The 27,419-nt window shown below is 39.5% G+C and overlaps 4 protein-coding genes and 1 pseudogene across 4 annotated transcripts; 3 read left to right on the top strand and 2 right to left on the bottom strand.

The window, feature by feature from the left end:
• Positions 1-257: 257 nt before the first annotated feature.
• LOC9657346 (protein G1-like1) lies at positions 258-2,649 on the bottom strand. Its single transcript, XM_024685945.1, is given in 3 exon segments — positions 258-583; positions 698-1,069; positions 1,072-2,649. Coding segments are annotated over 3 exon segments (942 nt in total). The 5' UTR covers positions 1,622-2,649; the 3' UTR covers positions 258-563.
• A 4,295-nt stretch (positions 2,650-6,944) lies between these two features.
• On the top strand, positions 6,945-7,631 carry LOC9657002. Its single transcript, XM_024685947.1, has 5 exons — positions 6,945-7,033; positions 7,088-7,128; positions 7,187-7,279; positions 7,339-7,460; positions 7,515-7,631. Exons 1-5 carry the CDS (start codon positions 6,961-6,963, stop codon positions 7,576-7,578), a joined length of 393 nt encoding a protein of 130 aa, XP_024541715.1. The 5' UTR covers positions 6,945-6,960; the 3' UTR covers positions 7,579-7,631.
• Positions 7,632-12,223: 4,592 nt separating this feature from the next.
• Positions 12,224-14,194, bottom strand: LOC9657344 (annotated as a pseudogene).
• A 718-nt stretch (positions 14,195-14,912) lies between these two features.
• Positions 14,913-17,126, top strand: LOC112350142 (pentatricopeptide repeat-containing protein At3g09040, mitochondrial-like). The gene has a single exon (XM_024685822.1). The coding sequence runs from the start codon at positions 14,913-14,915 to the stop codon at positions 17,124-17,126; it is 2,214 nt and encodes a 737-aa protein (XP_024541590.1).
• Positions 17,127-17,156: 30 nt separating this feature from the next.
• LOC9657001 (putative ribosome biogenesis protein slx9-like) lies at positions 17,157-18,035 on the top strand. Its single transcript, XM_024685939.1, has 7 exons — positions 17,157-17,181; positions 17,231-17,284; positions 17,336-17,367; positions 17,431-17,504; positions 17,556-17,593; positions 17,641-17,786; positions 17,845-18,035. Exons 1-7 carry the CDS (start codon positions 17,179-17,181, stop codon positions 17,969-17,971), a joined length of 474 nt encoding a protein of 157 aa, XP_024541707.1. The 5' UTR covers positions 17,157-17,178; the 3' UTR covers positions 17,972-18,035.
• The last annotated feature ends 9,384 nt before the right edge of the window (positions 18,036-27,419 follow it).

The raw sequence follows: 27,419 nt of genomic DNA, 5'->3' as shown, positions 1-27,419 counted from the left end.
AAACAGGCTGCCTCCTGGCTGGATTATAATCACCTGTACTCGAGGAGACAATGCTGCAGCGCAATATATGATAATCATACGCTCAGGTTCTTCTCCTCATGCTAGTAATGCATAATCCTTTTTATCTTTTATCTTCTTCTTTTTTTGTCCTTTTTCTTTTTTTGTGATCCTGCTGCCAGCAATTTCTAGCCTTCGCGCGGCACAGGTATCCTTTCTTCATTTGCAACCAGCTCGAAACTTTGCATCCAACGGGATCATTTTTTGCAGGAATTTCAAAAGAGTGATTGAAAATTTACTAGCTATCAAACTCGGACGAACTTGCAGTACAAGTCTTCATCCTCTTTGAAGCTAATTACAGCATCTAGCTAGAGATCGGAGCGGAAAGAACTCACACTGGAAGGAACTTTACGAGACTGACCATGCGTAGTTATGTATATGTATATTGTGTACCTCCTGCACATCTCGTAGCGCTGCTGGTGCAGGTGCTGCTTCTGGAAGTGCAGGAACTCGTACTGGCAGAGTGATCTTTCTCGAGATAATCCGGAATCGAATGTATTGGACAATCACGAGAAAAGCCAGCTATCTGTGCAAGAGATGAACAAGTAAGTCACTGACTTTCACGAATCGCTGAGCTAAGATAAGTGGTGTTCTTTTGCAGGAAAAGGAAGAAAGATTGAAAGGAAAGTGATGTGCTCACCTCTTCCTCTTCTCAGTTGTGGATCTGCAAGCAGTTGGCACCAGGCTGAAGTCCCTGAGGAAGGAATTGCTGCTGAGGGTGATGGTGTTGGAGCTGCTGGTGCTGGATGAGAGGCAGGGACTGCTGAAGGACGTGGTGCTGCTGGTGGAGGTTGTGGACGGCCTGTTGCTGGGCGTGGGCTTGAGCTTGCGCGTGAGCGTGAGCGTGAGCCTGGGCTTGGACTTGAGCGTGAACAGCGTGAGCATGATGCGCGGTGGGCGATGCCGAGGTGGGAGTGGAGCTGCTGCCGGAGCTGTTGTTGGTGATGCTGCTGCTGCTGTTGTTGCTGGTGCTGCTGGTGCCGGCGTTTGCAGCCCCGGTGTTGTTGCTCGACGGACGCTTGCGCTTCTTCTTCTCGTAAGCGATGCCGCGAGCTTTGGCCTGCATCTCACGAACTTCTCGCAGGTAGAGGCGGACGGCGCGAGCTCCAAACGGATTGGATTCCGGCTTGCCACCGTGCTCCTCGAATGCTGCTCGGAGCCGGCCGATAAGAGCGTCCAGGCTTCCCCAGGCTTGACGCAGCGGGCAGGCGCAAGGCGCTGGTGGATGGGCGATGCCAAAGAAGGGACAGGCCGGCGCGTGGATCTTGGTCTTGCCAAACTGGTCCAGGTAGCGCAGGAACTCGAGGACGTTTGCTCCACTGCAGCGAGGGAGAGTGAGAGGGGGCCTGTGGTTCCTCAGATACTGGCCGAAGGTGTTCCAGTCCCGCCGCTTCTGAGCTTCATACCTGGATGGTGGTGCTGTTGCCGACCCCTCCCCAGCTCCTGCTGCTGCTGCTGCTCCGCCGCCGGCTCCTCCATCTCCAGACGATGGGGAAGCTCTACTGCTGCCACTTCCAGCGATAGGCGACGCGTCTCCTCCGTGAATAGGGATTAGACCGCTCATTGCCGATCGACAAGTACCAAAGCTGCAAGACCAATTCTCTCTTTGTCCACGTTTCTTGCTTCGCAAGCTACCGCTAGACTGCAGCCGCACAGACAAGACAGCCACAGACAGACGGTGGTGTTGGAGTGGATCCTGGCACACAAAGTTAGTGTGCTCGAGGCGCGACTGCAACCAAACTGTTTCGAATCCGCGATCCTGTATACCGAGATGAGATGAAAAGCTGCGCGCAAGCCAACAAACCAATGATGCGTTCGAGGATGGACAACGAGCAAAGGGGAAGCCGGGAGATCAGTTGTTAAGAAGCCAGAGCAGTGAAACCTGGGAGCACTGTCAGCCAATGAGGAGCTCTTGGAGGAGATCTAAACAGGAGAAGCAAGCAGCAGCAGCAGCAGCCGCCATGGCACAGGACCACAGTCCTGGAGGAACAGAAAAAAGAAAATTAAAAGCGAGAAGCAGCAGGCAGAGAAGGATGAGGAGGAAAAATGACAGTGGTACTTAATTGAGGACGAGAGCTTCCGTGAGCTAAGGAGCAGGCCGAGTATATATATACTCACACACAGCACACAGGAGAAAGGGGGAAAAATTTTGAAGGAAAGGAGGCTATTGAACAGGAAAGGGAACAGTGCGAGACACTTGGAGGCTGGCTGGTTGCTCTCAGAACGCACACCTGAACTGACACGAACGAAAAAGAATTGGACGACTCAAGGAAGAGAAGGAGGGGGAAAAGAGAAACTTGGAGATCTACCACCACTCAGGAGGAAAGAGAAGTGCTGTGTACACACTCCCGTGCAAGCAGATTTCTGGCTCGACTCTCGCCACTGGAGTACATTCGAGTGAGGAGCTACAGTAGTGAGGAAGGGGATTGATTGATTTGAGCCGCGGGGGGTATTTTCGAGCTCGCAGAAAAATCCAGGAGGGAAGCGTCTACATGCCGCTTTCTACCGATCAAAGTCGTGACGACGCTATAGTGACCGGACGCGAAGAAAAATTCCCCTGTGCAGGAGATACAGTACCAACTGGAGGCCAACAGACTGGTAAGTTCTCTCTCTCTCTCTCTCTTTTTCTTCTTTTTTTTTTTTTTTCGCTCCTTCCTTTCTCTTTAAATTCTCTTTGCTTTGCTTACTTGCTTGCTGCTTCGAGGTGCTTCCAGTTGCGTTTCGTTTTGCGACTTCGCTATATAGCTACTCACTGTTCATGAATGATTGCCAGATCCAAGCGGACATGGACGGGTATATGGGGGGCCGGCATTGGCAAGCAAGCGTATCACTCCAAATATTTGGCACCACTGTTGATCAGCCTCTCGGGCCGGCCTCTATATATGTCTATCCGGTGTCGACACAAACAAGGTACTGTAGCTCTCTACAGTAGCTCTCTCGAAATTTGATCTCTCGATCTTGTCACAGCGGTGACACACGCTTGCAACCGAAGAAGAGCTCACCACACTCGGAATTTAAGACCAAAGTAAGATCGATCGAAAGGTAAGCGCTTGAATTCTATCTTCGCTTTTAATTGTCTTTTTTTCGGTGCAATGTATACGTGTACGTTTGTGAGAAGTCACTAGTAGAATCCGTGAGCTCCTGTTTGGTCAAGTAAAACGCCAAAGCGCTGAGAGATGCTCCGAGCAAAGAAAAAGAGAGAGAAATGGTGTACGCTTCTCGCACCGCGTTGCATTCTGTGTCTTTAGCCGGAATGAAAAACGTGGACGCCCGCCCCGCACTATATAGTCCAAATTCCTTCCAAGATGCTCTCTCGCTTAATCGCCCGGCTTAATCCGCGATTAAGCCACCTTTTTTTTTTTTTCCTTTAGCTGGGCCACTCTTGAGATGAGATGGACAAAGAGGAATCAGACAGGGTGGACCCATAGTCGTGCTCAAAAATTGACGTGACCCATGAGCACCACCCTCCCTTCTTCCTCAATGTCCAAAAAAATTGTATACATATAAATTAATAGAATTTAAACATTAGGAATTTTAAAAATGCTTCTTCGGCCTCTTCGTCTTCGTCACCTTTTGTATCGTATTCTCCCCTTTTTCTTTTCTTCCATTTTTCCTTTTGTAATTGCCACCTTACTCGATAGGATAGCAACAATTCTTCTTCCTTGTCTAAAGATAAATCTTTTAGTTCCTTGGATGGAGATGGCGGGAAGGGATGGATGGATGGATCCACTAAACAAAATGGTTTCTCCGGGGGGGCAAAGGGGTCCCAGTGTTTTGAGTCTTGTATAAACAAACCCCATCGTTTCGTAGCTGCCTAGACTAGCTTGGCTCCATCTAAGTGTATGTTTATATTGCGAAGTTTAAACCTCCCCTTATGATATGTGAATCTTTCAAGCATTTTCTTAGAGTTTCCTGGGCGATGGTGGTAGGGTCACACAAACACACACGACACACACACCCACACAAAAGCTTGAATGAGCTCTCCTCTTCGAATTTGGAGAGAAAGATACGGCGATTAAACTTGAAATATATGTGGAGGAGGGGTGACGAAACAATGATGCTTGTTTGCAAGTGAGGAGAGGAAAAGAGGAGAATGCCGGGCCCCAATTCACCGGACAATGGCAGGCAAGCACACGACTCTGTGCTGCAATTACCGTGTAGCATCAAATCTCCTTTGATTCTCGGACTTGGTTGCTAGTATATCTAGCACGAGTCATAAGCACAAAAAGAGTGACCCCATTTGGATCTTTGAAGCTACAAAGCCTCTTGTAAGTTGAATTCATCCTTAAAGTTTTTTTTTTTATCCCCCCTTGTAAAACAATGGGTCTCCAGGCTTTTATTAAAGTGTTTTAGTGTTTTTCGCGGGGTTGGCTGCTTTTGTTGTTTAGCTGTGCTGGCTTTGAAGCACTTCTTTGCTGGTGGACGCTTTTGCTAACACAAATAGAAAGATGGCCTCCAATATGGACTGTAGACGAGTAGATGAGAAAAAAATTATATTTATTTTATAAGAAAGAAAACGATGTTTAAGGTCGTTGTTCTTAGTGTTACGTTGCGTAGTGGGCGTATTGTGCGTACAATCTTGTGTACACTGTACGTTGAATCAAAGACGAAACTTCTCCGGAAGAGCCTGAGGGAAAAAGCAGCTTGAGAATCGGATCCGTCAGGTAGCCGTGTCCCTGTCCTCCGCAACGCAGCCAAATTTTTTCACACCTATTGTACATTTCAGTTCAATGGTCTTATGCTTCAAGATGGGTGCCGTAAAACCCAAAAACATGTAATATTAGTATTTTGGTAAATTCATGGCGGTTGTATTCAGATTCTGAGAATTCAATTTTGCTGGGCCCTATAAACACTAAACCTCAAAGTTCGTCTCGAAAATTCAATAAAACTAAGACAAAAGTGTCTTTCGGTTGGCCATTGTAGAGATTTTGCACAGTGCCCGCAAAGGTCTTTCAGATTTGCTTCGTTTGGGCTTCATTGCTTGATCGGTACCATATATACTTCTCGTGTAGTCCACCCCCGAGCTTTGGGTCATTGTCTTGGTCAGACGCTGTCCATAAGCATATATAAGCGCGGCGGGAGATAATTGACTTTGACCACTCCTTTTTTCGTTCTTCTTCCACTTTATTCTCTTTTTTTTCCTCAAAGCTGATCTGACTAAACAGTGCATAACCGACCCTTGACCGCTGTAGAAACAAACGGGTCAAGCAAAAGTCAAACTGGTCAAACAGTAGTCAAGCAACCTCGTATTGTTCAATGTCAGCAGTGCTTACACTGAATTCCAAGTCTCGTGGGTTGCGATGTGGAAATAATTGTGACTGCCTCGACTCGTTCGCCTCTCCTTTGGGTGGGGAGGAAACAAGCCCAGGTTTTTTCGAGTGAAGCAAAGCACTGGCTCTGAGTTATTCTTAATAATATTTTATTATTTCTAAATGGTCAGATCATACAATGCACCAACACCACAACACTTAGTGGGGATGTGGATTCGCTCCCGCAAACACACATATGGAAATACATTACCGAATTCACTCGTCTCAAAAACTTTCCTGTCAGTTTTAAATATCTTAATCTAAACTTATCAAACGACCACCGAAGGAGGTGAATTTTAAATCGATCACAGCTAATTTCTTAGAGATTCTAGCTCGCAGCAGTATTACTCTCGCTACTTTTTTACTAACGATTTTAAAAATCATGTACTATTAACAGAAATCTGAATATGAACCAACGTACGATCAGACCTTTAGTTCTCTTTTCCTTGTGTTCTTCAATATGATATGGCAAGTAACCAAAAGACGAAATCAAAGTGATTTGATTTCTTTGTGTGTGGGACTGATTGATTGATCTGATCAAATCAACCACGAGTTTTTTATATGTATTTTTTTTATTTTCGATATGCAAGGACAAGCACATCTCTCTTTCACACATTGAAGCTTTCGAAGGCCCATATGCTTCCCAAGTCAATGTGCGACGAATATCTTATATTTGTTTCAAACAAATATTTCTTCTCTTTTTCACCCTGCCGCTGTTGATTCTAGAAGCTCCACCGCAGTAAACCATCCGAGGTAGTTTTCCAAGCCGCTCCACAGAGGAAAAAGTTTTATAATTATTAAATATTATAAATTGGAAAGCTTCATAGTGGGAATTTGAGACTTACACTTACGGTCTAAGATAGTATCAACCTTATAAATTACGTGAATCCAGCTTCTCCTTTTCTATTTTACTGAGGAGGAGGAATTATTGGCACTAGTGGAGGAGAATTTGGCCATCACAATAAGCACTTGTTTGTTCTTTAGGTTACGTTGCTTCTCTTGTCTCCCATAATCGTTGCTCCATACACATCACCCACAATTTAAATACCATATTTTGAAAGCGAGGTCCGCAAATTCAATCACAACACCCATTTTTTAATCCTTGTTAGTGGTTTGGTACGATTGTTCGTTGTGCATTATCAAAGTTGCAAGTGGGGAGGGTGGCAAGGTCAATTTGCCTCCATGAGATTTGCACCTATGTCTTCAACTTCTCTAGCTCCTTTTGCATAGAATACTTGTATACACGCCCATATGAATTTCACGAGAAAATGGGATTTTAATATAGTTCTTCACAGGCAAGTGTTGATTGATTCCTATGTCATGTCATGCCACCAAAGGTAGAAGAATCGTTCAAGGAAAAAAAAATGAGGGTGAGAACATGGCGTATGCCGTATGCATGGAAGAAGAAACGGTGTGTCGCAACTTTGAAATACGTTCTTTGTCGAGTTATCCATGTCGTCTTGTGCGTAGCACCGCCCAGATAAGCTAATTAATTCCCCCCGATTAGAGCGCTAAGCTCCTGCATTCTAGAAGCAGCTCCCTTTGTACCGAACAAAGGAAAAACAAGGATAAAAGAAAACAATTAGGGTTTGCGATGTTTGGGGAGATGGATGCGGTTGCGGAGCTCAAATTTTCGATCGGTTCTTGGGATAGAGACGCGTTGATGGGTATGATCTTGTATTGGTTTTTCTTGGGCGCCGTGTCGATCGGCCTTTTTACAGATGACTTGTTTCGCCTGTCTTCATCCAAGCCGCGAGTTCCAGTTAAGTTGTTCTCTATAGTTTTTTTTTTTTTAATCCTAAGGACAGTACATTCTATAGAACAAGAGCAGAAAGAGAGGATTGTTGAGCAAATCTGCCGCAAGATTGGTGCTCCAGAAATCGGTGGCTTGTCGATCGTCGGCCTTGAGACAGGTAAAATGATCCGAGTTTTTCTTCTTCTTAAAAAGAAAAAAACGTCTCTTTCTTTACAGGGGAAGTTTGCTCTAGCTCGGAGTGGAAATGGAGATGGCCAGAAATTCCCTGCTGCCAAAGCGGCCGAAGTGAAAGCTCGAGCTCAAGCTGTTACTCTTGTTGGTAAAAAGCAAAAGCTCCAGTAAGTTTCTTACTGCATTCTTTAAAACTACTTCACAATTACTGTTGTCTCTAGTGATTCCAAGCCGAGTGCCTCCAAGCTGAAGATGATGCTGCTTAAGAAGCTCCACGCCAAATAAGATTGTCCATATCAATATATTTTCAAAGATATTGAATATTCTCGCATTTTTTCTAGGGTTCTCCGTTGTTAGCAGGCAGAGGTGTGGTGAGAATGGTGGCGGTAGCGCTTCTCACTCGCCGAGCATGGAGGATCTGGTGAAGCGGCTGAGCGGCGTGAGGGTGGCGTCGCCGCCCCAGCCACTGCCGCTGCCACACTTCTCCAAGCCCGATGTCCTGCGCCGCCACAACGCTGGCGTGGCCCGGAAGCGGATGTTCGACAACACCGGGCTGTACAAGACGTCGCTCAACTTCCGCGGTGAGTCCAATCCCCACGCCGCCTCCCTGGGCGATCCCGAGTTCCTGGCACTCTCCAAGTTGCTCCAGGATCTCCAGCTCGAGCGCGTCCACTGCAACCGCGTCCTCTTCGCCACCCTCATCGGTGAGCCATTCCGCGCCACCTCCGTGATCACGGTTCTGGAGGATCAAGCCGGCCATGCGAGGCTCTCCTTGGAGTGTCACTACCCAAGCGGCACAAAGGTGGCGATCAAGGACCCTTACTTCAAGACCGCCATGGACGGCTCCATTTGCATCCGCGTGGACAACCCGGACCTCATCGTACGAGTCAATGACGTGTCCATGGCGGTGGCGTTCCGGCTGTAGGGGAACTCCAAGGCCTACGCCGACGCCGTGGATTGCTACACGGCGTGTATCAACGGCTGCCTCGACATGCTGACGTCGAATACCCGGGTGGCGAGCGTCCTTGAGGTGCTGCTGCTTTCGCTGTCCAACCGCGCTGAGGTGTACCTGAGGATGGCGGAGTTTGGCAAGGCTGTGGCTGACGCGGATGCTGCGCTGGTGATCGACGTGGAGCACGTCAAGAGCTTGTATCGCAAGGGCCGCGGGCTGATGGGCCTGGGGGAGTACAAGGAGGCGTGTGTCTGGCTGCAGAAGGCTGTGGACAAGGATCCGAGAGCCTCAAGGAGGCACGAGAGAAGGCTTCTTGCTCACTCTAAAGCTGTATGTTTCTAGCAATAGTAGTTTCTAGGAATACTGGAATAGGCACTAGGCTTGCGTAGATTAAGAGAACAATTCTCTTCATTTAAATTTTAGCCAATTAAAAATATTTGGAAGTTGTCTACAAAATAAAGATTAATGGTGTTTGTAATTATTTTATTTATTTTGCTTCTCAACAATTTTCTTGAGGCTGATGAACTTCACTCCGGAGAACAGGATTTGAATCTTGTAGGAGCAAATACTACAAATAACATTATCTCACACTTACTCTTGATGGTCAATCGAATTCCACGTAATTCTGGAATACCATCGGGACAAGGTATAAGAAATGATATAGCTATTTATAATCCAGAATATACACAAATTTGGATATTTAGTCCTGGTAAGTAGTTTTATATGCTCACCAAATTTAGGACAAGTTCAAAGCACTGAAAGAATTAGAGTAGAATTAGCTAGTATACTAATGGATTATCAACCCAATCTTATAGATCTTGGTTCTAGATTAACATAGAGATGTATGGTATTTATTATTTTATTCGAAATATACCTCCAAATGAAAGATCTAGAGGATATAGATCAAGAATAAATACATATAGTTTTAATGATTGTCAGATTTATCTCTATACTTTAATTGGTTCTACAGTTTTTGATATTCTCATACCCATGAATTTCATAACTTCTCCAAATAAAAAAAACGTATCTTTATTGACATTATAATTGTAGGTTAGCGCTTTATGTGGGAAATATAGATAAATGGTCAATCAAAAAAAATTACAAAAATTGCTATCTTAAACTTCAATATGATGGAAATTTAGTATATATAATGAATATAAGGTAGTAGTCTGGTCACCTAATAAATATTGTAGGCCTCATTTAAATTGTTTAACAAACACATATCTTTCTTTAGAAAATGACTGTAATTTGGTGTTATACATGTTTTCCAAAACACCTAAGAGTGAAACCCTTCGGGAATCTGACACATTTTGTTATTGGTTTTTGATGGATTTTTTTTTGGATTGCACACATGAAATTGATAAGAATAAAATTTTAAAAAATATTTTTTATAATTAACAATTAATAAGTTAGTACTATGCTTCTAATATTTCTTAGTTTTTTATAAGCATATTTTTATAACCTTCTTTTTTTAATGATCTGCATTGATCCTCCTTTCTTTTTAACAAGAAATGCTAAGCTTTCATGGTTAGATAACCTAGCTAGAAACATGCCTTCGAATTTCTTAGTGCTTATTTCAGTAGTGTTTCAAAATCTTTCTTTCATATACATCAAATAGAGTTTATTTTCTTTATTGCATAAAATACTTTTCAAAAATATAATTTAGCTTCACATATCAAGGGCTACACTTGAAATTTAATATATACAATATGATAAGAATCATATTAATGTCATCTAAGTTTATAAGAAAAGACTGCTTGAGGATGGTAATTCTGCCAAAAAGAGTAAGACACATCTATTTAATATCCATCCTTCTTTGTATAAAAGTGAAGAGATATATGGATCGATCTCATGGGAATAACTAGATGCATAAAGAGAAAGAAAAAAAAATGGAAAATAAAGGGAAATTTAATGGGAAAATTAAAAAAGGGAAAGAGAAGAGAAAAAGAGAAGACAGAAAGAGAATAAAAAGTTTAAAAGTTGAAAGTGAAATGATCAACTCCAAAGCTTTTACATATCCCAAAAATTGTCTTGCATCAAACAAAAACTTACTCAAAAATAAAGTGAAGTACAAAAAGTGATTAAAAAGATAAATGTGATGAGAAGTGAAAGTGGAGTAAAGAAGAATGGCTTATAAAATTGTTGTGTCAAAGGATCTTTGCAACTTTTTGTAAATAGCAAAAATATGATGGAGATTTTTTTAGAAATTGGTGGCAAACAAAATGATATGAGAGAAAACTTTAATTAAGGTAAAATATAATTTTTAAGACTAAAAACTTAGTTAAATATTTACTCAAGCAAAGCTATACAACCTATAAAAGAAAGAAGAAATATAAAAGAAGAAAAACTAAAGATAACAAAAAAACAAAGAAAAGAAGACTTAAAGAGAATTCACTATAAAATGAAAATGTGCTATATCTCAATTATTTATTATAATAAATTTCTATTTAGCCTCCAAAGTTGGTGATATACTTCTTTAAAGATGTTACTAGAATTTAAATATAACAATGAGAAACAATTACTATGTTGAGTAGATAAGTTATTACAATTAATGGAAATGACAATTTTTACAAGACACTTAAAATGTTGTGTAGACCTAGTCAATTGATGTATAAATGACTATTGTTAAAAAGTACACTTCCATTATAGAATGTTATAAATTGCTAGTATATTCAATATAATGCCACTTGGCAACCATATGCTGAATTATTAGCTTGAAATGTTGAATAAATATAAATATTAATGGTTTTTTAAACTTTTGTAAAATGTTGAACAAAGAATGTTCTAATGATACTTTAACTAAATAATATAATTTACAACACTCTCATTTTATTACTATAAAAAGAAGCAAAACTCAAAGTAAAATTATTAATTGATCTTCTTTTTAATTTTTCAAAATCACTATTCAGATGTTTTACTTGTTCTTTTCAATATCTTTCCCATAAGATTAAAGATTTTGTTTAGCAAAATAGATTTATTACATATAAATTTGAAAGAAAAAAATTTTACTTTGTCATTTCATGCTTGCATTTTTTAAATTTTGGATGACAATCAAAATTTATTATTTAGCAACGTGCATGCATGCCATGTGGTGGGTAGTCTGGCAAAACCGCGTGGTAGTATATAAAGAAGACCATTTATATAAAATAAAATAAATTATATTTATGAAAATTAACTACTTTTCAGTAAAAAATAAAAATTTTGCAGCTAGTTTTATTTTAAAAACACATAACTAGTTAAGAAAGTAGTTTTGAAGTGGTTTTAAGTTATTTATTTTATCACTTTTGTGTATCATTGTTGCATAGTTATAAAAAAATTTTATATATTAACTTTTGTAGTCACAAATATTGATTACTTATAACTTCAAGTAAAAATAATTTGTTACACTAACAATGACATTTAGTTTTCTTATTTATTTATTATTATTAATTATGTAATATGTCTTTAATCTAGAATAACAAAATATATTAATTATTTTATTTTGTTTACCACAAGATTGAATGAGATCAAGTTTTAGTTCTTTACTAGCCAACAAAGGATAGAGTATGTTATTTTTTCGAGAGTGTTAAGGTTTTGCAAGCTTGGAGTTGGAAGTTTAAGGGACACTCAACAACAACTCAGCAGTTGGCAGAGACACAACAGAGTAGTTGTTCCATCATTGATGCAGTGACAATTTTAAAAATGCTGCTCAGAGAGATCATCATGGCCATGTTTGCATTGAGGAGAAACTGCTAGAACTATCACAGTTCACTAACTTTGATTCTAGAGTTTCAAAGGGAAACACTTCTATGGGATAACCACCAGAATTCTTTTAGTGTTTTTGGAGAGTTTTATAGAGAAGAGACTTCATAGCTTGATTCTCCAAAGGACAAGGCTTGTGTGCTGCATAGCCCCCGTCTTTTGACAGCCTAAGTGCTGAATCCAGTGGTGTCAATCTTTCGTTCTTTTCACTCTTCTTCTTGCTAAATGCCCTTGGCATTTATCTGATTATTTGTATGGAAAATGAATTAAAACTGCTCCGTTACATGCAAGATTTCGTGCAAAGGAACATTGCCTTCTAGTTATGCCAGCCCGATCTCAAAAGGAGGAACTCGCAACCATGTCTAGAGATCGATGCTCTTGTTAACTTTAGCCACTGGTAAAGCAGCAGCCTGACGAGAGTAGTCACAAGAGAATGTCTTGCCACTGCTCTAGACTCCAGTGGTGTCAATCAAAGTTCCAGGTGTTCTTCCCTCATGCAATCTAGAACAAAAAAAGAAAAAAAGAAAAAACCAGTCTTCCAGGAAGAAAAACACATGAAAGTACCATTCCCACGTGCATAGCTCCAAAGAGGTACAGAGAATGTAAGCTTCGATAAGCTTCGACCTTGGTGCATAAGCTGGCTGGTCCTCGTCTCGCCATGGCTCACGTCCATGCTCGGCCATGAAAGAAAAAAATGCTTACGAATCTAAGAAAAGCAGTATAGAATAAGCTTCGACCTGGCTATAAGCTCGCTGAGTGCTCGGCCCTGAAAGAATAAAAGCTTAGCAATCTTGGAAATGCAGCAAAGAATAGCTTCGACCTGGGCTCTCTGGTGCTGGTGTGGCCTAGTTCGCCATTGGTCATGTGCATACTCCGCCCTGAAAAGCAATAGCTTATACCTTGAACCTCCAACCAGACAAATTACAGAGTTCAAAAACCATCGAAAACAAGTTTACCTCATGTCATTTTCTTGCTTTGTGCCAAAGACGTGTTCTTCTCGTTTATGAACTTCATTCCACAATGAAACGTAGTATGGATATCTTTCCCAGTCACCACCCACCACAGTCCGGTTCCGATATATGCTGGCAATCTGCAAATCCCTCGCTCTGTGCCCGTACCTACTTGCATCGCGATCAGAAGCTGACAAAACATACCTCGGGGAAAAGCAATGCTAATGAGCTACTTGTCTCTGAAACCTGGAGTATCAGCGAGCATAGCCCCTCTAATGGCAGATGCAAGAGAGGAACGTGCCGATCCAGTCCGATACCACACCTCATTTATGTGAATGACTTGATCGTCGACTTCGTCTAGTGCCTCTACACACGACAATTGAAGTTAGTTCTAGACGAACTTCGAAGGTATGCAGACCTGGATGTCATCGGGTGGAAGGCAAGACTTCCGTGTAGAAAGTTTATCAAGCTCGAATTCTGACACGACTTGGGCCAAAAACGACTGATGTTTTATCTTCGAGGAGAGCAGCCATGCCATGAAGCCCCATACCAAACTCTTCACTGCATATGTATGGTTTATATCCCGACTCCATCAGCCACTATCTTTCATCTGAAAACTAAAAATGATCCTTCTGTCAGCTTTGCAAAAGCGAAAAGAAAGAAACAAAACGGGTACCTCCTGAGTAACACGATCCGCCTTGTTGAGCACCACTGCTAGAGGTATTCCAGGACTATTATTCAGTATCACAGGATCCAAGCGCGGCCTATCGAGTGAGAACAACACCAGTAACAAATCGACATTGGCCACTGCTGGATCTGAAGTCTCCGATCGGCTCTGTGGTAGAACATCTTCAATCATCCCACGTTTGTCTGTCCAATATCACCGACCATGACTCTTCTCCTGATCTTCTTGAGAAGCGCTCTCACCACGCAAAGAAGCTTCATCCCTCTGCTCTAAAGCCATCCTCTTGCAAGCCATCGTCGAGCGCTCCAGCTCGTTCCACCACGGCAGTCATGAAATTCGCCTGCGCCGACGTTACCTGACCGACTCCTCAGCTAAAAGCACATCGGGCAATGTCGTTACATCACGCACCTGTTGATTCCACTGGCGAGAGACTTGCTTGGAATTGCCCCGCCACTGCCGATCCCACTGCTTGTGGAGCTGCTTCCTGGCCGGGCCGTGCGCATTCTTCCTCTCGCATTGCACCACCGGCAGCGCTGTGTCACGAAACCTAGACCTACCAATCTGCTCAAGAGCCCTAAACTTTTCGCGCCAAAATCAAAGTTTTAGGGTTTTTGGGCCATGTTGTAGTGTTTGCTAAGAGCAAATGCCCATTGATGGAATGCACTGTAGAGGAGGAGGGAAATCCAAGCTTTAACTTATCTTGCAATCCACCATAATATGGATATGCCAAAAACATTACAGCACTTGCTACAACCATGGTGGTTCCAAGAACGATTAGACCGGCAAGGTCAAAAGGCATGCATGGCTTCAAGATTGCATCGAAAGAAGCATGTAGCTAAGATCTAACTTTGCATGGCTCATGCTTCAAGGGAGATGGATCAATGTAGTAGTAGCACCAAAAAAGGCTTCTCGATCGATCTCTACAATTCTTGTGACAAGACCAAAGGAATCAGGCTCAAGAAATCAGTGCAAAGAAGACGAACTGGTCGACGGCATTGGGTGTGCAAATCTCACAGCCTCGACATTGGCCGACCTCCTCCGGCGCTGCGCTGCGCACAAGGCCCTCGATCGAGGCAAAGCAATCCATGCGTTCCTGGAGAAATTCGGATGGATCCACGACAGGCTGCTGGCAAACCTCCTCATCGTATTCTATGGCAAGTGCGGGGAGCTGCAAGAAGCGCTCAGGGTCTTCAAAAATATTGCAAGTCCGAACACTATCTCTTGGACAGTGCTTATTACAGCAAATGCCCATAATGGGCATTGTGATGAGGCATTACATTTCTTTCGCTCTATGGATCTAGAAGGCGTCACGGCCGACACGATCACCATCTCGGCCGCCCTCGAGGCATGCACGAATCAAAAGTCGCTGCGGGAGGGCCGCGCTCTCCACAGCGCCATCGCCAGCCATGGATTCCTGGTCGATTCCATGGTGAAAAACAATCTGGTAAACATGTATGGAAAGTGTGGAAGCATCGATGATGCACAGTCTGTGTTTGATTCCATCTGGGATAAGAACTTGATCTCCTGGAATGTGATGATCTCCGCGCTCGTCCACAACGAGCGTGGCGAGGCCATCGTTGTCCTCTGGAAGACGATGCTGCTCGAGGGATTCAAACCGGACAAGGTAAGCTTCGTGACCTTCATCGATGCTTGTGCCAACTTAGCCGCTCTTGACGAAGGAGTTCTCGCTCATAGGCAAGCATCCAGCCAGGGATTGGAATCCAATCGAGTCGTCGGCAACACTCTTGTCAACATGTATGGAAAGTGTGGAAAAGTCGAGCTTGGGAGGGATTTCTTCGAGGGAATGCCGGACAGAGACGCAGTGTCCTGGAACACCATGATCGCTGGTTACGTCCTCCACAACCACAACGTCGAGGCTCTGGAGCTCTTTAAGTTGATGGATCTAGAGGGCGTTGGAGCGACGAAGGTGACCTTTGTGACGACGCTAGATGCTTGCTGGAAGCTGGATCAGACGAGAGTGATCCACGAAGCCGTGAGAGATAGTGGCCTGGAGATCGACGAGGTCTTGGGGAGAGCTCTCATGAACGCTTACAGGGCCTGTGGAAGCCTGGACGAAGTGAGACAAGTTTTCGATCAAGTCTCTTTCTCTTCCGGTGGCTACAGTGCGCTTCTCTGGAATGGGCTGCTGTCTTCTTTCTCTTGCTGCGACGACGATCGCTCGGCTGCCAGAGTATTCATTCAGATGCAACTCGAGGGAGTGAAATCGGACAAGCTGACACTCATCTCGACCTTGGATTCTTGCGTAACTCTCTCGAATCTCAAGCTCGGGGAGATCGTCCACGCCTGCATTGTGGAGCTTGGCCTCGAGCACGAGTTGTTCCTCAGGACAGCGCTGATCAACATGTACGGTAAGTGTGGCCAGCTCCAGCAAGCTCGGAACCTCTTTGATTCGATGAAAGCCAAAGACTCGGTGGCCTGGAACGCGATGCTCTCGTCCTACGCTCACAATGGACGGGCTCTGGACGCGATCCATCTCTTTCTTTGCATGGACTTGGAAGGAGAGAAAGTCGACGGCCTCACCATTGCTCGGGTTTTGGATGCCTGTGGAGAAACCTCCCAAACTCTAGCTCTCGCAGAGGAGCTCGGCGAGGGATTTTCCTACGGGGACTTTGATATCCAGATTGGAAACTCTCTCCTCAACGTCTACGCAAAGTCACGCGACCTGGACGCCGCGAAGTGCCTGTTCGAGAGAATGAAGAACAAAGACGTGGTTTCTTTCAACACCTTGATGGGAATCTACGCCCAGTTGGGTCTTGACAGTGATTGCGTGAAAACATTCCATGGGATGCAGCTCCAAGGCGTGAGGCCGAACAACATCTCCTACGCAAATGTTCTCGACGCTTGCTCGAACCTCTCAGCTCTCACTTCCGGCAAAGCAATCCACGAGAGCATGAAAGCGAGTGGAATCACGCCCGATCTCGTCACCGAGACGGCGCTCGTCAACATGTATGGCAAATGCGGCGGCTTGGAGCTCGCCTGGAAGATCTTCCAGTCGATGAGAAACCGCCGAGACTTTGTCTCGTGGAACGCGGTGATCGCCGCGTTTGCCCAGCACGGACATGGAGAACAAACGCTCCAGCTTCTCTGGAGGATGCAGCAAGAGGGTGTCAAGCCCGATGGAATCTCCTTTCTCGTCACCATGGCGGCTTGCAGCCATGCAGGGTTCCTGGATGAGGCGATCGAGCTGTTCGTGTCCATGGCCACGGATCACTGTCTCCGGCGAGCAGCCACGCATCTTGGGTGCATGATTGATTTGCTGGGACGATCGAGCAGGCTGAGTGAGGCCGAGGAGCTCATCCGGAAGCTCCCACCGGTCATGGAAGTCCCGGCGTCGTGGAAGATTTTCCTCAATTCCTGCAAGGAGCAAGGTGATGGCGAGCGAGGGGAGCGAGCAGCAGAGCTCGCGGTGAATTCGCTGCCCGGAGACAAGATGCCATACTTGTTGCTGTCCAACTTGTACGTCCAAACGCACAAAAGGTGGTAGAGAATATCCGGGTATTTGGAGCTAGGGCAGGGGTTTTAGCTTTGGGGAAGAAATGGTAAAGCGCTGTGCGTGTGTGTGCATTCAGCGATTATTCCCTTGTGCAGGTTAAGAAGAAGACGATTCGGCAGAAAGTGCGTGAGAAATCCGCAAAAGTCCAGGTCCGTTTTTCTTTGTGTTTTTGGGTTTGCGGTTTCGATTTTGATTTTCAGGAAAAGAAAACCGAAGAAGAGAACGAGACAAAGTAGACACTGCATGGATGTGATCTGGTTTATCTTGTAACTCTTTACTTCTTTTCTTGTTTTAGGAATGTGGAAGCTGAAAGAGAAATCAAGCCGAGTGTCAGGAGGAAACTGGCGAAACAAGAGCGGTTTCTAGCAAGTGAGTGTACTTCTTTCTGCAAATGCTTGTTTTACTTCTCTTTTCTTTCAGAATTGCGAGAGACACAGACTGCGTTGGCCAAGGCAAAGGTACCGAGCTCATTCTTGTGTGAAGTTTTAACAGTCCGGACTTCCAGAAGAAATCAAAGCCAAAACGAAGAAACACAAGAACAACTCTGCAGGATTTATCTTCACTGGGAGAGTTTCTCCCTGACGTTCCAAACCAGCACCGAGTTTGCACCAAGAAATCTAACATGAAACAAAAGCATCGACAACAGCTCATGTAAGCAGTCATTTCTCTGCACTTTTCTCAATTTCTGATCAGATACGTTACCACACAGAATCAGAGAAACCAAGCAGCTGGCAGCTGTCTTATCACATCCACAGTTTCAACAAGATCCCTATGCAGCAGTGCACCAGCATCTTGTGAACACAGTTCCAGAATATGATCACAAAAAAGCAAAGTAGCAGCATTATTCTCTTTCTTAAAAGAAACGAAGGCCCTAAACCCGATAACCTAGATTTAATCAAATTCAAACAAAACATTCCTTGTCCTTATTCATACCAAATTATGTTTATAGTCAACAAATAATAATGAAGCTTAATATTAAACAATAATAAAAATGCAATATAAAGAGAACAATATTTATCCAGTTATTCAATATGGCAGCATTTTATATTTCTCTGTTTCTAGTTTTATCACATGTAAATTGCTATTTTCCTGTAGAGCATTCTTTAAATACATATAAAGAAATGAATAACTCAATTAGTACAAATCAAACAGATTATATTAATGATTATGATTGGGCTCCTCAAATGATAGGTGAAGTTGAAAGATGCAATAAATTTGGAAATGCAATTGTATGGCGCTATGGTAATGTTTTTAAAAGTAAAGGATATAGTCATCTTTTCTATGATGAATGTAGTTTTAAATTGCATAATAGATATTTTATAGGAGTTACTTTTAATGGATATAGATATTTTCAAACTGATGGATGGTATGAATAGCAAAATTGGGCATTTATTGGAACTTGGAAATGTATAAACAATCAAATTGTTGAATTTTTTTTAAATTTGTTAGAGTTCATTATACAATAAAGTTTTACTAGTCTATTTCTATAAAGTTACAATAAAAGTTAAATATTTTAAAAGTTAATAGAAATTATATGTATCATTTCAAAAGAGATATTAAAATTATTAAAATCTTTTTAATAAAACATTGGATGAATGGTGTTTCTAGTAATAAAATATTGAATTATAATTTTTAAATATATTTATATTAACTTGTACAAAATGTGAGTTGTAGTTAGCTAAAGCTCTGTTAACTTTATTTTATAAACATATTCATATATAAAATAATGAAAATTCTAAAGGTATTGGTTTGTTTAAGCATAACTTGAAAGGGGACTGGGGTGGTAGATATTCTTTGATATTCTGGGATATTTACTATTTAATAGTTGTTATTCTTTAATCTTGTATTTTTAATTTATAAACATGTTTATAATTTATAAGCTTTTATAAACACTTTCTAGTATATTCAAGTTTATTCTACCATATCATGGTCGATATGGAATATGATTAGTTTTGTGTTTAAAAATTATAAACATGTTATAATTATGAACTTCCAATTGATCAATTGGATTAATAAATAATACAAAACATTAAGCAAACCAAGCATTCATACATGCAACACACATGAAATTATTCATAGACTAATACTTGCCAACATATGCTATCTTGTTAGCAAATACTGTTTTGAATATTATAGTTATAATACAAACCTTTTAAGACTATTTTTTGGAATCAGAATTGGAGTATTCTAGATAGGCCTTTTTGTTTGTTCATAAGACTTATATCAAGAATTGCTTTCAATGCACAAATAATGTATGGAGCAAGAATCAAACTCAAGAGGAAATTGGTGGAGGTGAAAATATTTAAGATAAAACCTCTTTATATACTATATCGATAGTGAAAGTAAAAAGACTTAATGTCCTTGGAGTGATGTGTTTCGTACTTTAATACCTAGTCTTGTTGGTGATGTGCATCTTGATAAAGCCAGCCATGGGTGAAAACTGGATATGGCCAGTGTATTCTGACTCGATCAAATGTTTAGCCCTTACAATTAGAGATAGTAAGGAAATAATTGGAAATTGTCTTCTAGACATTTTAAATGGAATTTCTGTTTAAACATATGAGTGTGATTTGAGGGATGAAAGCTCACATACCTTTGAATTGGCTTAATACAATTTCATAGTTTACAACTGTTAATAAGGATGTTTAAGGATGAGGTGTGTACCATTATATAGTCCACTTGATGGACATATATTCTTTTATAGAATAAGGATAACACCTTTTTTAAGCAAAAGTTTATGAAGTGGAAGACTAAAAGAAGTAATGGAATTTAGAAATTCAATTAAAAGATCTTTTGGATGTTTATGCAAGCAACCAAAGTGTAGCGCACTTTATCTCTCTCCTCTTAAGCCAACTAAAAAAGGGGCAATTACTTGATGAGAGAGCCCTTAATGGCTATTTTATCCCCATTTATCCCCCAAAGTTTTAAGAAGCCACGGTGATAGTATATCCAAATTTCATCCCATAATCACATATGCTACACTCACCCCCCCTTCAAAGATGTCAATGTCCTTATTGACTATTGCCTAACAACCCCTACTGAGCCAAAGGGAATCAACACTTTCATTTCCGCACTAAATTTACTAATCCTTCCATTGTGTAGATCAGCTATTCCATGTGAAGCAACTAGTCATCCACCCGTACCGTAGTCCCACAGTGGATACCTTCGTCCGTGGATACTCCACACAAGAGGAAGGATGTACGCATGGATGCCCAATACGTACGAGTCCCATAGTGGATATCTTCGTCCGTGGATACTTCACACAAGAGGAAGGATGTACGCATGGATGCCCAATACGTATAATTTCAAATTTAGGGGTAGGAATATACCTTGTTCAAAGGTATATTATATTTTTAAGTAGCCACTAATCAATGAGAATCGAATTCGTGCCATTTGCTCCGATACTAATTGTAGCACACTTTATCTCTCTCCTCTTAAGCCAACTGGAAAAGAGGCAATTGTTTGATGAGAGAACCCTTAGTGGCTATTTTATCCCCATTTATCCCCCAAGGTTCCAAGGATCCACGGTGATAATATATCCAAATCTCATCCCATAATCACATGTGCTACACAAAAAGAACGGCTTGAGAGATGATTTATAGGGGTTTAAATATATAGGGAAATGACCCATGAATAAAAGTGCACCCTTTTTTCCAATCAGTTAAGGGTCTTGGGATATTTAGGGTTAAGCGTCTTTGGGTTTGAATAGTATTGGGCTGGGTGACCTCTCAAGAAATCTAAAGTCAGGAGCTTACATTTGGTATTGAAGTTAGTCTTGAGTCCGACTCTGTTAGTTGGCTAGAGGAATCACACGACATGTTAATTGACATCTGGCAAGGGTCCAGTTTATTCCCACTGGGCTTGATCCGAGGGGTAGGGTGTCAAGAGAGTGGGGCTCTCAAGAGAGTTGCGGCTCTCAGCTTCCGTTCACGTGGGCATGAACTTGCAGGGAAGCGTGGTGGATTGTAAGCAACTAAAGGGAACGACTCGAAAGACAATTCATAGGGGTTTAAATATAGAAGGAAAGGACCCATGAACAAAAGTGCACCCCCTTTTCCAATTGGTTAAAGGTCTTGGGATATTTGGGATTAAATGTCTTTGGGTTTGAATAGTATTGGGCTGTATAATTTAGTATTAACATAAATGTGTATATTACGAAGTATAGTGTTATTAATGGGAAAAATATCATCATTGAGTGGGGTAAGTATGACTAGTAGATGCAATGTGGGGGTTTGAAATATCTTATAAAGATGGGAAAATAAAATCAACAATAGAGGATATTATTATTTGTGTGTAAAGTAATATAATAGATTGGTAAATTTATAGGCAATATTGGTAAATTCACATAATTAACACCATTTCCAATTTATAGAAGCCAATCAGCCCATGAAGAGTTGTTTTAAATTAGTCTCATATTCTTTTTTAATGGAAGTGTTTTAAAACATTTCTATAATTTATTTATTTTTACTGAATATAAAATAATTTATACTCAATGACTATATGGAATAACTGGTAATGTTTGTTTAAAGTCACCACTTGTAATAATAACAATTCCTCTGAAAGGTAATACATTTTTTTATATCTTTTAATTTTTAAATTAATTGCAAAAAATGTGCTAATTTCATCCCATATTAACACACATGCATTCCTAATTTTATGGCTTGCTTCACTATTAGTAGTAATAATAGAAGTAGAAATTTCATTTATTGGAACAAAAAGTTTAAATGTTATACACAATGTCTGATAATTATGTAGTAAAGTGCTTGCAATACTTGTCTAGGCTATACTAACTACATTTTTATTTAAAAGTTGAAATATATATATAAGAGTGTGAGGAGAAAATTTTTACTAGTACCACAAGAACCACTGATGAAAAAACATCAATTTTGTTCAGTTGTGTTATTAATTGTGTTGAGAATATTATAATATATAACTTTTTGTTTATCATTAAATCAAAATAAATTTTGTTCTAAAAAATACTTTAGTTGTATTGAATTAATAATACTATTTGTATCAAAATTTGTATAAGATAAAGTCAATTTATAGTCTTGATTAGATTTTCCATATAGATTGAATTTGCTATTTATATAATGTAAAATGCATTCATAACAAAGTAATAGATCTGTTAGCATATAATCTTCAGATTTTTTTAAAATAAGTTTTCCCATAAGGAATAAAATTTTTTTAGACTGCAAAACACATATAAAAACATAAATAGTTATCTTAATTGTGATAAAATTTTGAAAGAGCAAGCATCTTTTAAACATTTTTCACATTCTGTATTGTCTACTAAAGGTCCCATAGTAGATGCAATAAGTTGAAATGTTTCAAAATAAATTATATTAACTATTTTAATATCATTAAAAGAAGTAGCCCCTTTTCTATGAAACAATATAAAGCATAAATGATAAAGTTCGGTATTAGATAGGGGAAACATAATATATTTATGAGATAATATTTCATTGGTATATAATCTGCCAACGGTGAATGCATTTATTATATGTATAATGTAAAATAATTTTAGGATATATATATTGCCTTGCATTTGGATCATGCATATTTAATTCAAACCATTTTATTAATATAATACCATTTTAAGAAGTACCTCTTTGAAGTGCAATTTTCTTATTACCTTCGATAAAATAAACATTCTGAAAATTTTCAAGATGAATAAAAAGATGAATTTTTAAGTGTTAAATGGCCATTTTAAATTGAAAAAATCTTCATATAGCTTTAGGAGCAAAAACATAATAGGTGTTTAAAAAACTTGAAATTTCATCCTATTTTAAGCTATTATTATGTTGTTGAGTTGCTGAATAGATTTCAATTGTCACATAGTTATTTATAATTGCACATATCTCAATATTTATATGAGCTTTATATTTTTTATAAAGGTACTTGTTATAAGGCATAACCTAATGGTTATCCATATGACAATTATTTCTAAAAACTATACATTCATTATCTAGTCTATGATAATCTGGAAATCCATTAATAGAAAATGTGTTTTCATAATTAAATGTATTGGAAATCCTTTCGAGCAAGAACAATTTTCCATATAAAGACTATTAAGATAAAAAAATTCCACATGGTTTATGCATCATATGCAATGTAATGATTTCAAAGAGTTTAGGCTCATCATAAGGATCTGATAATCCAGCCATGATATATTGATTAATTGTATTACAATTTTTAATTTTATTTTCATGAGATAAAATTCCTAGAAAATGATAATATGAGAGACCTTTTTTCTGGAATTTAATTACATACATATATATGCTATACATTTTCCAAATACATGTCTTTTTGTTATATTTTTCAACAATTCTTTAAGTTAATATGGGAAACTCTAGAAACCAAATCAGAACACTGTTTTGAACCCTCATTTGGATGTAAGTTTTTTATAATTTCTAGCTATTTATAGTTGCAAGTGAAAGTAATGAAAATATCTAGTTTGAGTAATGAGTAACAATTGCCATTGCATTTTGATAATTTTGTTACATTACTCTAGATCCACCATCAAAACTTGAAGGTAGTATAACAATTTTACCAGGGTTCATATTTTCATTTAAAGCAAAATTTGCAATATAATCAATAAGACCAATATACATTTCTACTCATAATTTTTTTAAGTGGATATGATAATATTGTAAGTTATTACAATAAGTATCAACAATGTATTGTTGAGTAAGCTTGCCAACATGTAAGATTTGGTCAAAACCTAATTGTAGTGTGTCTCTTTTAGATAAACAATATTTATAATATAGAAGTAATGTACTTTAATATCATTGTGTATTCAAAATATTTGCATGCCATCCTTTATCACAAAAAGGAAATATCAAGGGATAAACCATAGGATCACAATTAGCATCAAGTGTTGAAAATCTTTCTGGAAAGATTTACCATAGGTTATATACAAATTTCATGTCTATATAAGGGTTTTCCATTTTCACTCACAAAAACGATAGCAATATAGTATATTATAGTGTCAATGATTACTTCCTTTATTCCTTAGTAACATTTAAACATCATGTAAAGGATGGCCTGTAATTGCTATTTCACGAAGTTCTTTTTGTTCCATTTCATACATCATTTTATAAGCATGTGCATATGGATTAATTTTATGGAGGGGTATATCAAGATGTAATAATAAATCTCTCTCACAACTTGTATTAAATAGGTTTTGATGCCTTATATTTTTGGCTTCTTGTGTATCTAGCATATAAAGTTGCCCATAAAATGGATTTTGATTTCCAGAAGAGTGTGACAACATGACATTATAGTAAATCTGTCTATGAATTCTAAAGCAATAAGGACCACTACCCCTTAAAGTTTCAATATTAACAGCCATTGATGCAAATGCAAGGGCCCTATTGTAGTGTCTAATATTAATTTTGAAATTAGAGTTTTTGTTTTGCTTGTAAAGCGTAAGTAAAGTATTTGGCAATGGTAATACAAGTGGCAATATCACTTGACCATGTTGACAACATATAGCAATGTTCTCATCTTTAAAATGTGATGCATTACAAAAAACACAAATAGATGATAAGAAATCAATTTCAAAATTTAAAATTTGTGAATCTTTGTAAATAGTGTGACTTGCTAGTGTGGTGTGTGAAGGTGGAGATGGTATAGTGGATATTGCTTGATGTGTATATATTTCATTTTTAATCTGAAGTAATTTGAAGTGGCTTAGGATGTTTATCAGAATTATTAGGATTGAAATTCTTATCAAAATGATTGGTTTTTCTTATAGTTCTAAGAAGATGATGAAAGCAAGGCATAATTTGAAAATTTCAAGTACAAATCTAGAAAACTATAACTTATGCAGGTTTATATTTATAAATAGACTTGAATTTGTAATAGAAATCTGAAACAGTGTTTAGTATGTGATGGAGACTAAGGATATAAACAAACACAGACATGGTGTATGCTTGGTTCTGTGTGCTTGTCTAGGGTTTTCCAATTGCTTGCTGGAGAAGGGTGTACCACAAATTAAGAAGAAAGACTAACCTTTACTGCAAGTTTAGTAGTCCAAAACCTGATCATGAGATTTAGGGTTATGTGAAGCAAGAGCTAAAAAATTGTGACGTGCTGAATACAGATTTTGGAGATTAGGATTTCCACAGCATCATGAGGCATCAAGGTTTCTCATTGCCTTAGCCACAGCGGTGTCAGGTCGGTTGCTATAGCTCAAGAATCTCCAATGCCAGCATAGAGCAATGGTAAGAAATCTTGAAATTGCCGAGATCCTGGGCAAGGAGATGAGGAAGTTGCAGGAGCTCATCGCACATTACAGCTCTAAGCTCATCCCACTTTCATGCTTGCCATTGGCACCAGGCTCAGGCAACTCTTGCAAAGCACTCAGTTCAAGGCAACTCTTGTTGGGGAGGATGATACAGAATGGAGTGAGGACACATTGTCTCGACAATCCAATGAACTCCTGCTACAAATCACTTATGTAGTTGGGGTTCTAGTGAATCTAGTGGCTCTTTGCCATGAGCTCTTGTAGTATAAGAAGGAGAAGGACGAGATGTAAGTTTTAAACATCACAGAGTGTCACTAAAGAGAGAGATTTTATGGCCATGGCAAAGGGAGCGAGCAAGGAGATGATGGCAGCCTTGCAATACTCTAAGTACAGCAAAGCTCTCAAGGGAGTGTAGACCATACTTGAGCTCACGAGTTGAGCTCAATTTTTAATTGTAATTTAGTACAAACATTATAAACTTTGAAATTTTAAGGTTATGGCGAACCTAATAATTTCATAACTCTCTATATATTATATAGATAAAAATGTTCTAAAGGACACTTCTTGTTCTAATAATTTAAATATTTACTACATGCAATGATAGGGACGTTTGTTAGAACATAAAATAAAATGTTTTCAAAAAGAATATTCTTATCACTTCTTTAAATTTGTACTCTGTGCTTTCTGGCTAGTAAATGTCAGGTTTGTCAAAATTTTAAAATTATTAAATTTGAATTAAGATTCTATATAAGGCCATATAACCATTTGAAGGAAAAAAAAAACAACTATGATGGTATATATGCTCTTGCAACACATTGCAATATCACGCACCTGAAAGACTACCATGAAATATTTTTTGAGATGGTAAAGATAAAAATGGAGACTCATGAATACTATGGGCAGTATTGTGAAAAGAACACTCGTAAGTATATGAAATGAAAAGTGAAATAATAAAATATTTATTAATTATATAAGGTATAATAAGTTTATATTATTGATAGAGAATAAACATCAATAGTGTTGGAAAATCTAATTAGCTCCAAAAGTTTTCTGCAACTTGGCAATAGTAAAGCTTGCTTGGTGTATATGAATATCCACTTTAGGATCTTGGTGCAAGATGTTGATGAAGATGTAATATATATGCTTGCAAGGAGCATATGCCTTCCCATGTTCCTTACACTTCGTAAAGTTTAGACATGTGCAAAACAAAGTCTTAAATAACAATTGTGTACTCTTTAGCTTTTGTTTTGACTATATACTCCTTTATAAGCATAGTGATGTACTTCGTGGAGAGAATCTCACACTCAAGTGTTTGAGCCAAGTTTATTTTACCTTGCTTCTGCTTGGAGACGGTACCAATAAATTTAACTACCTTACCTTTTCTTGCTGGCCTCCTATGCATCTCTGTAGGAATAGTTCTAGTTTTATCACTCATGTTTCCAACTCTCTTTTCAAGATTGAAACTAGATTTCTCAAGGTTTCCAATCTCATCTGAGGTGAGCGCAACCCCATTAACAATCGGCCATTCTTTAGGTATTGCATCAGGTTTAGTCACTATAGTGTCTTCAAGCCGCTTTGTATGGTTGACATTAATGTTGTAGCAATATAGCCAACACCATCTTGAAAATCCTATTTGCTTTCGTTCCCCATGGAAACATGGAGCTGGAACAGAAGTAAACTTGTCACCACAGATCCAAGCCCAACATTTACCCTTCAGAAGCATTCCCACACACTTTATATTTGATTTTGCTTGCACTTGATAGATTGCCCATTGTTTCGGTTCCACACTACGATAAACAATTTCAACCTGTTGTGATGCACTTTTTTCATCAACCATTTGAGGTGGCTCAATTCAGAGGCGATATCTTGGAGTAGAATGATACTTAACATCATGCATGTGAGAGCTTTTTGCTCCAAGATTTGTGCCAACATCTTCACCAACAAAGGAAAAGCAATGTTTTGAGCGGACAGTCTTCATGTCACCAATAGAAGCTCAAGGAGTGTACTTTATAGATGTGCCACGGACCACTTCCTCC

Source organism: Selaginella moellendorffii, unplaced genomic scaffold (genome assembly GCF_000143415.4).
Source record: "Selaginella moellendorffii unplaced genomic scaffold, v1.0 SELMOscaffold_46, whole genome shotgun sequence".
NCBI lineage: Eukaryota > Viridiplantae > Streptophyta > Lycopodiopsida > Selaginellales > Selaginellaceae > Selaginella > Selaginella moellendorffii.
Note: the sequence above shows the minus strand (reverse complement) of the source record. Positions and strands in the feature narration are given on the sequence as shown.

Coding starts and splice junctions, on each gene's coding strand:
- LOC9657002 (XM_024685947.1), top strand. CDS start 6,961: ATGTTTGGGGAGATGGATGCGGTTGCGGAGCTCAAATTTTCGATCGGT. Junction 7,129..7,186: donor CATCCAAGCCGCGAGTTCCA/GTTAAGTTGTTC, acceptor TACATTCTATAG/AACAAGAGCAGAAAGAGAGG. Junction 7,280..7,338: donor GATCGTCGGCCTTGAGACAG/GTAAAATGATCC, acceptor CTTTCTTTACAG/GGGAAGTTTGCTCTAGCTCG.
- LOC9657001 (XM_024685939.1), top strand. Junction 17,594..17,640: donor CTGCGTTGGCCAAGGCAAAG/GTACCGAGCTCA, acceptor CCGGACTTCCAG/AAGAAATCAAAGCCAAAACG. Junction 17,787..17,844: donor AAGCATCGACAACAGCTCAT/GTAAGCAGTCAT, acceptor GTTACCACACAG/AATCAGAGAAACCAAGCAGC.
- LOC112350142 (XM_024685822.1), top strand. CDS start 14,913: ATGGATCTAGAAGGCGTCACGGCCGACACGATCACCATCTCGGCCGCC.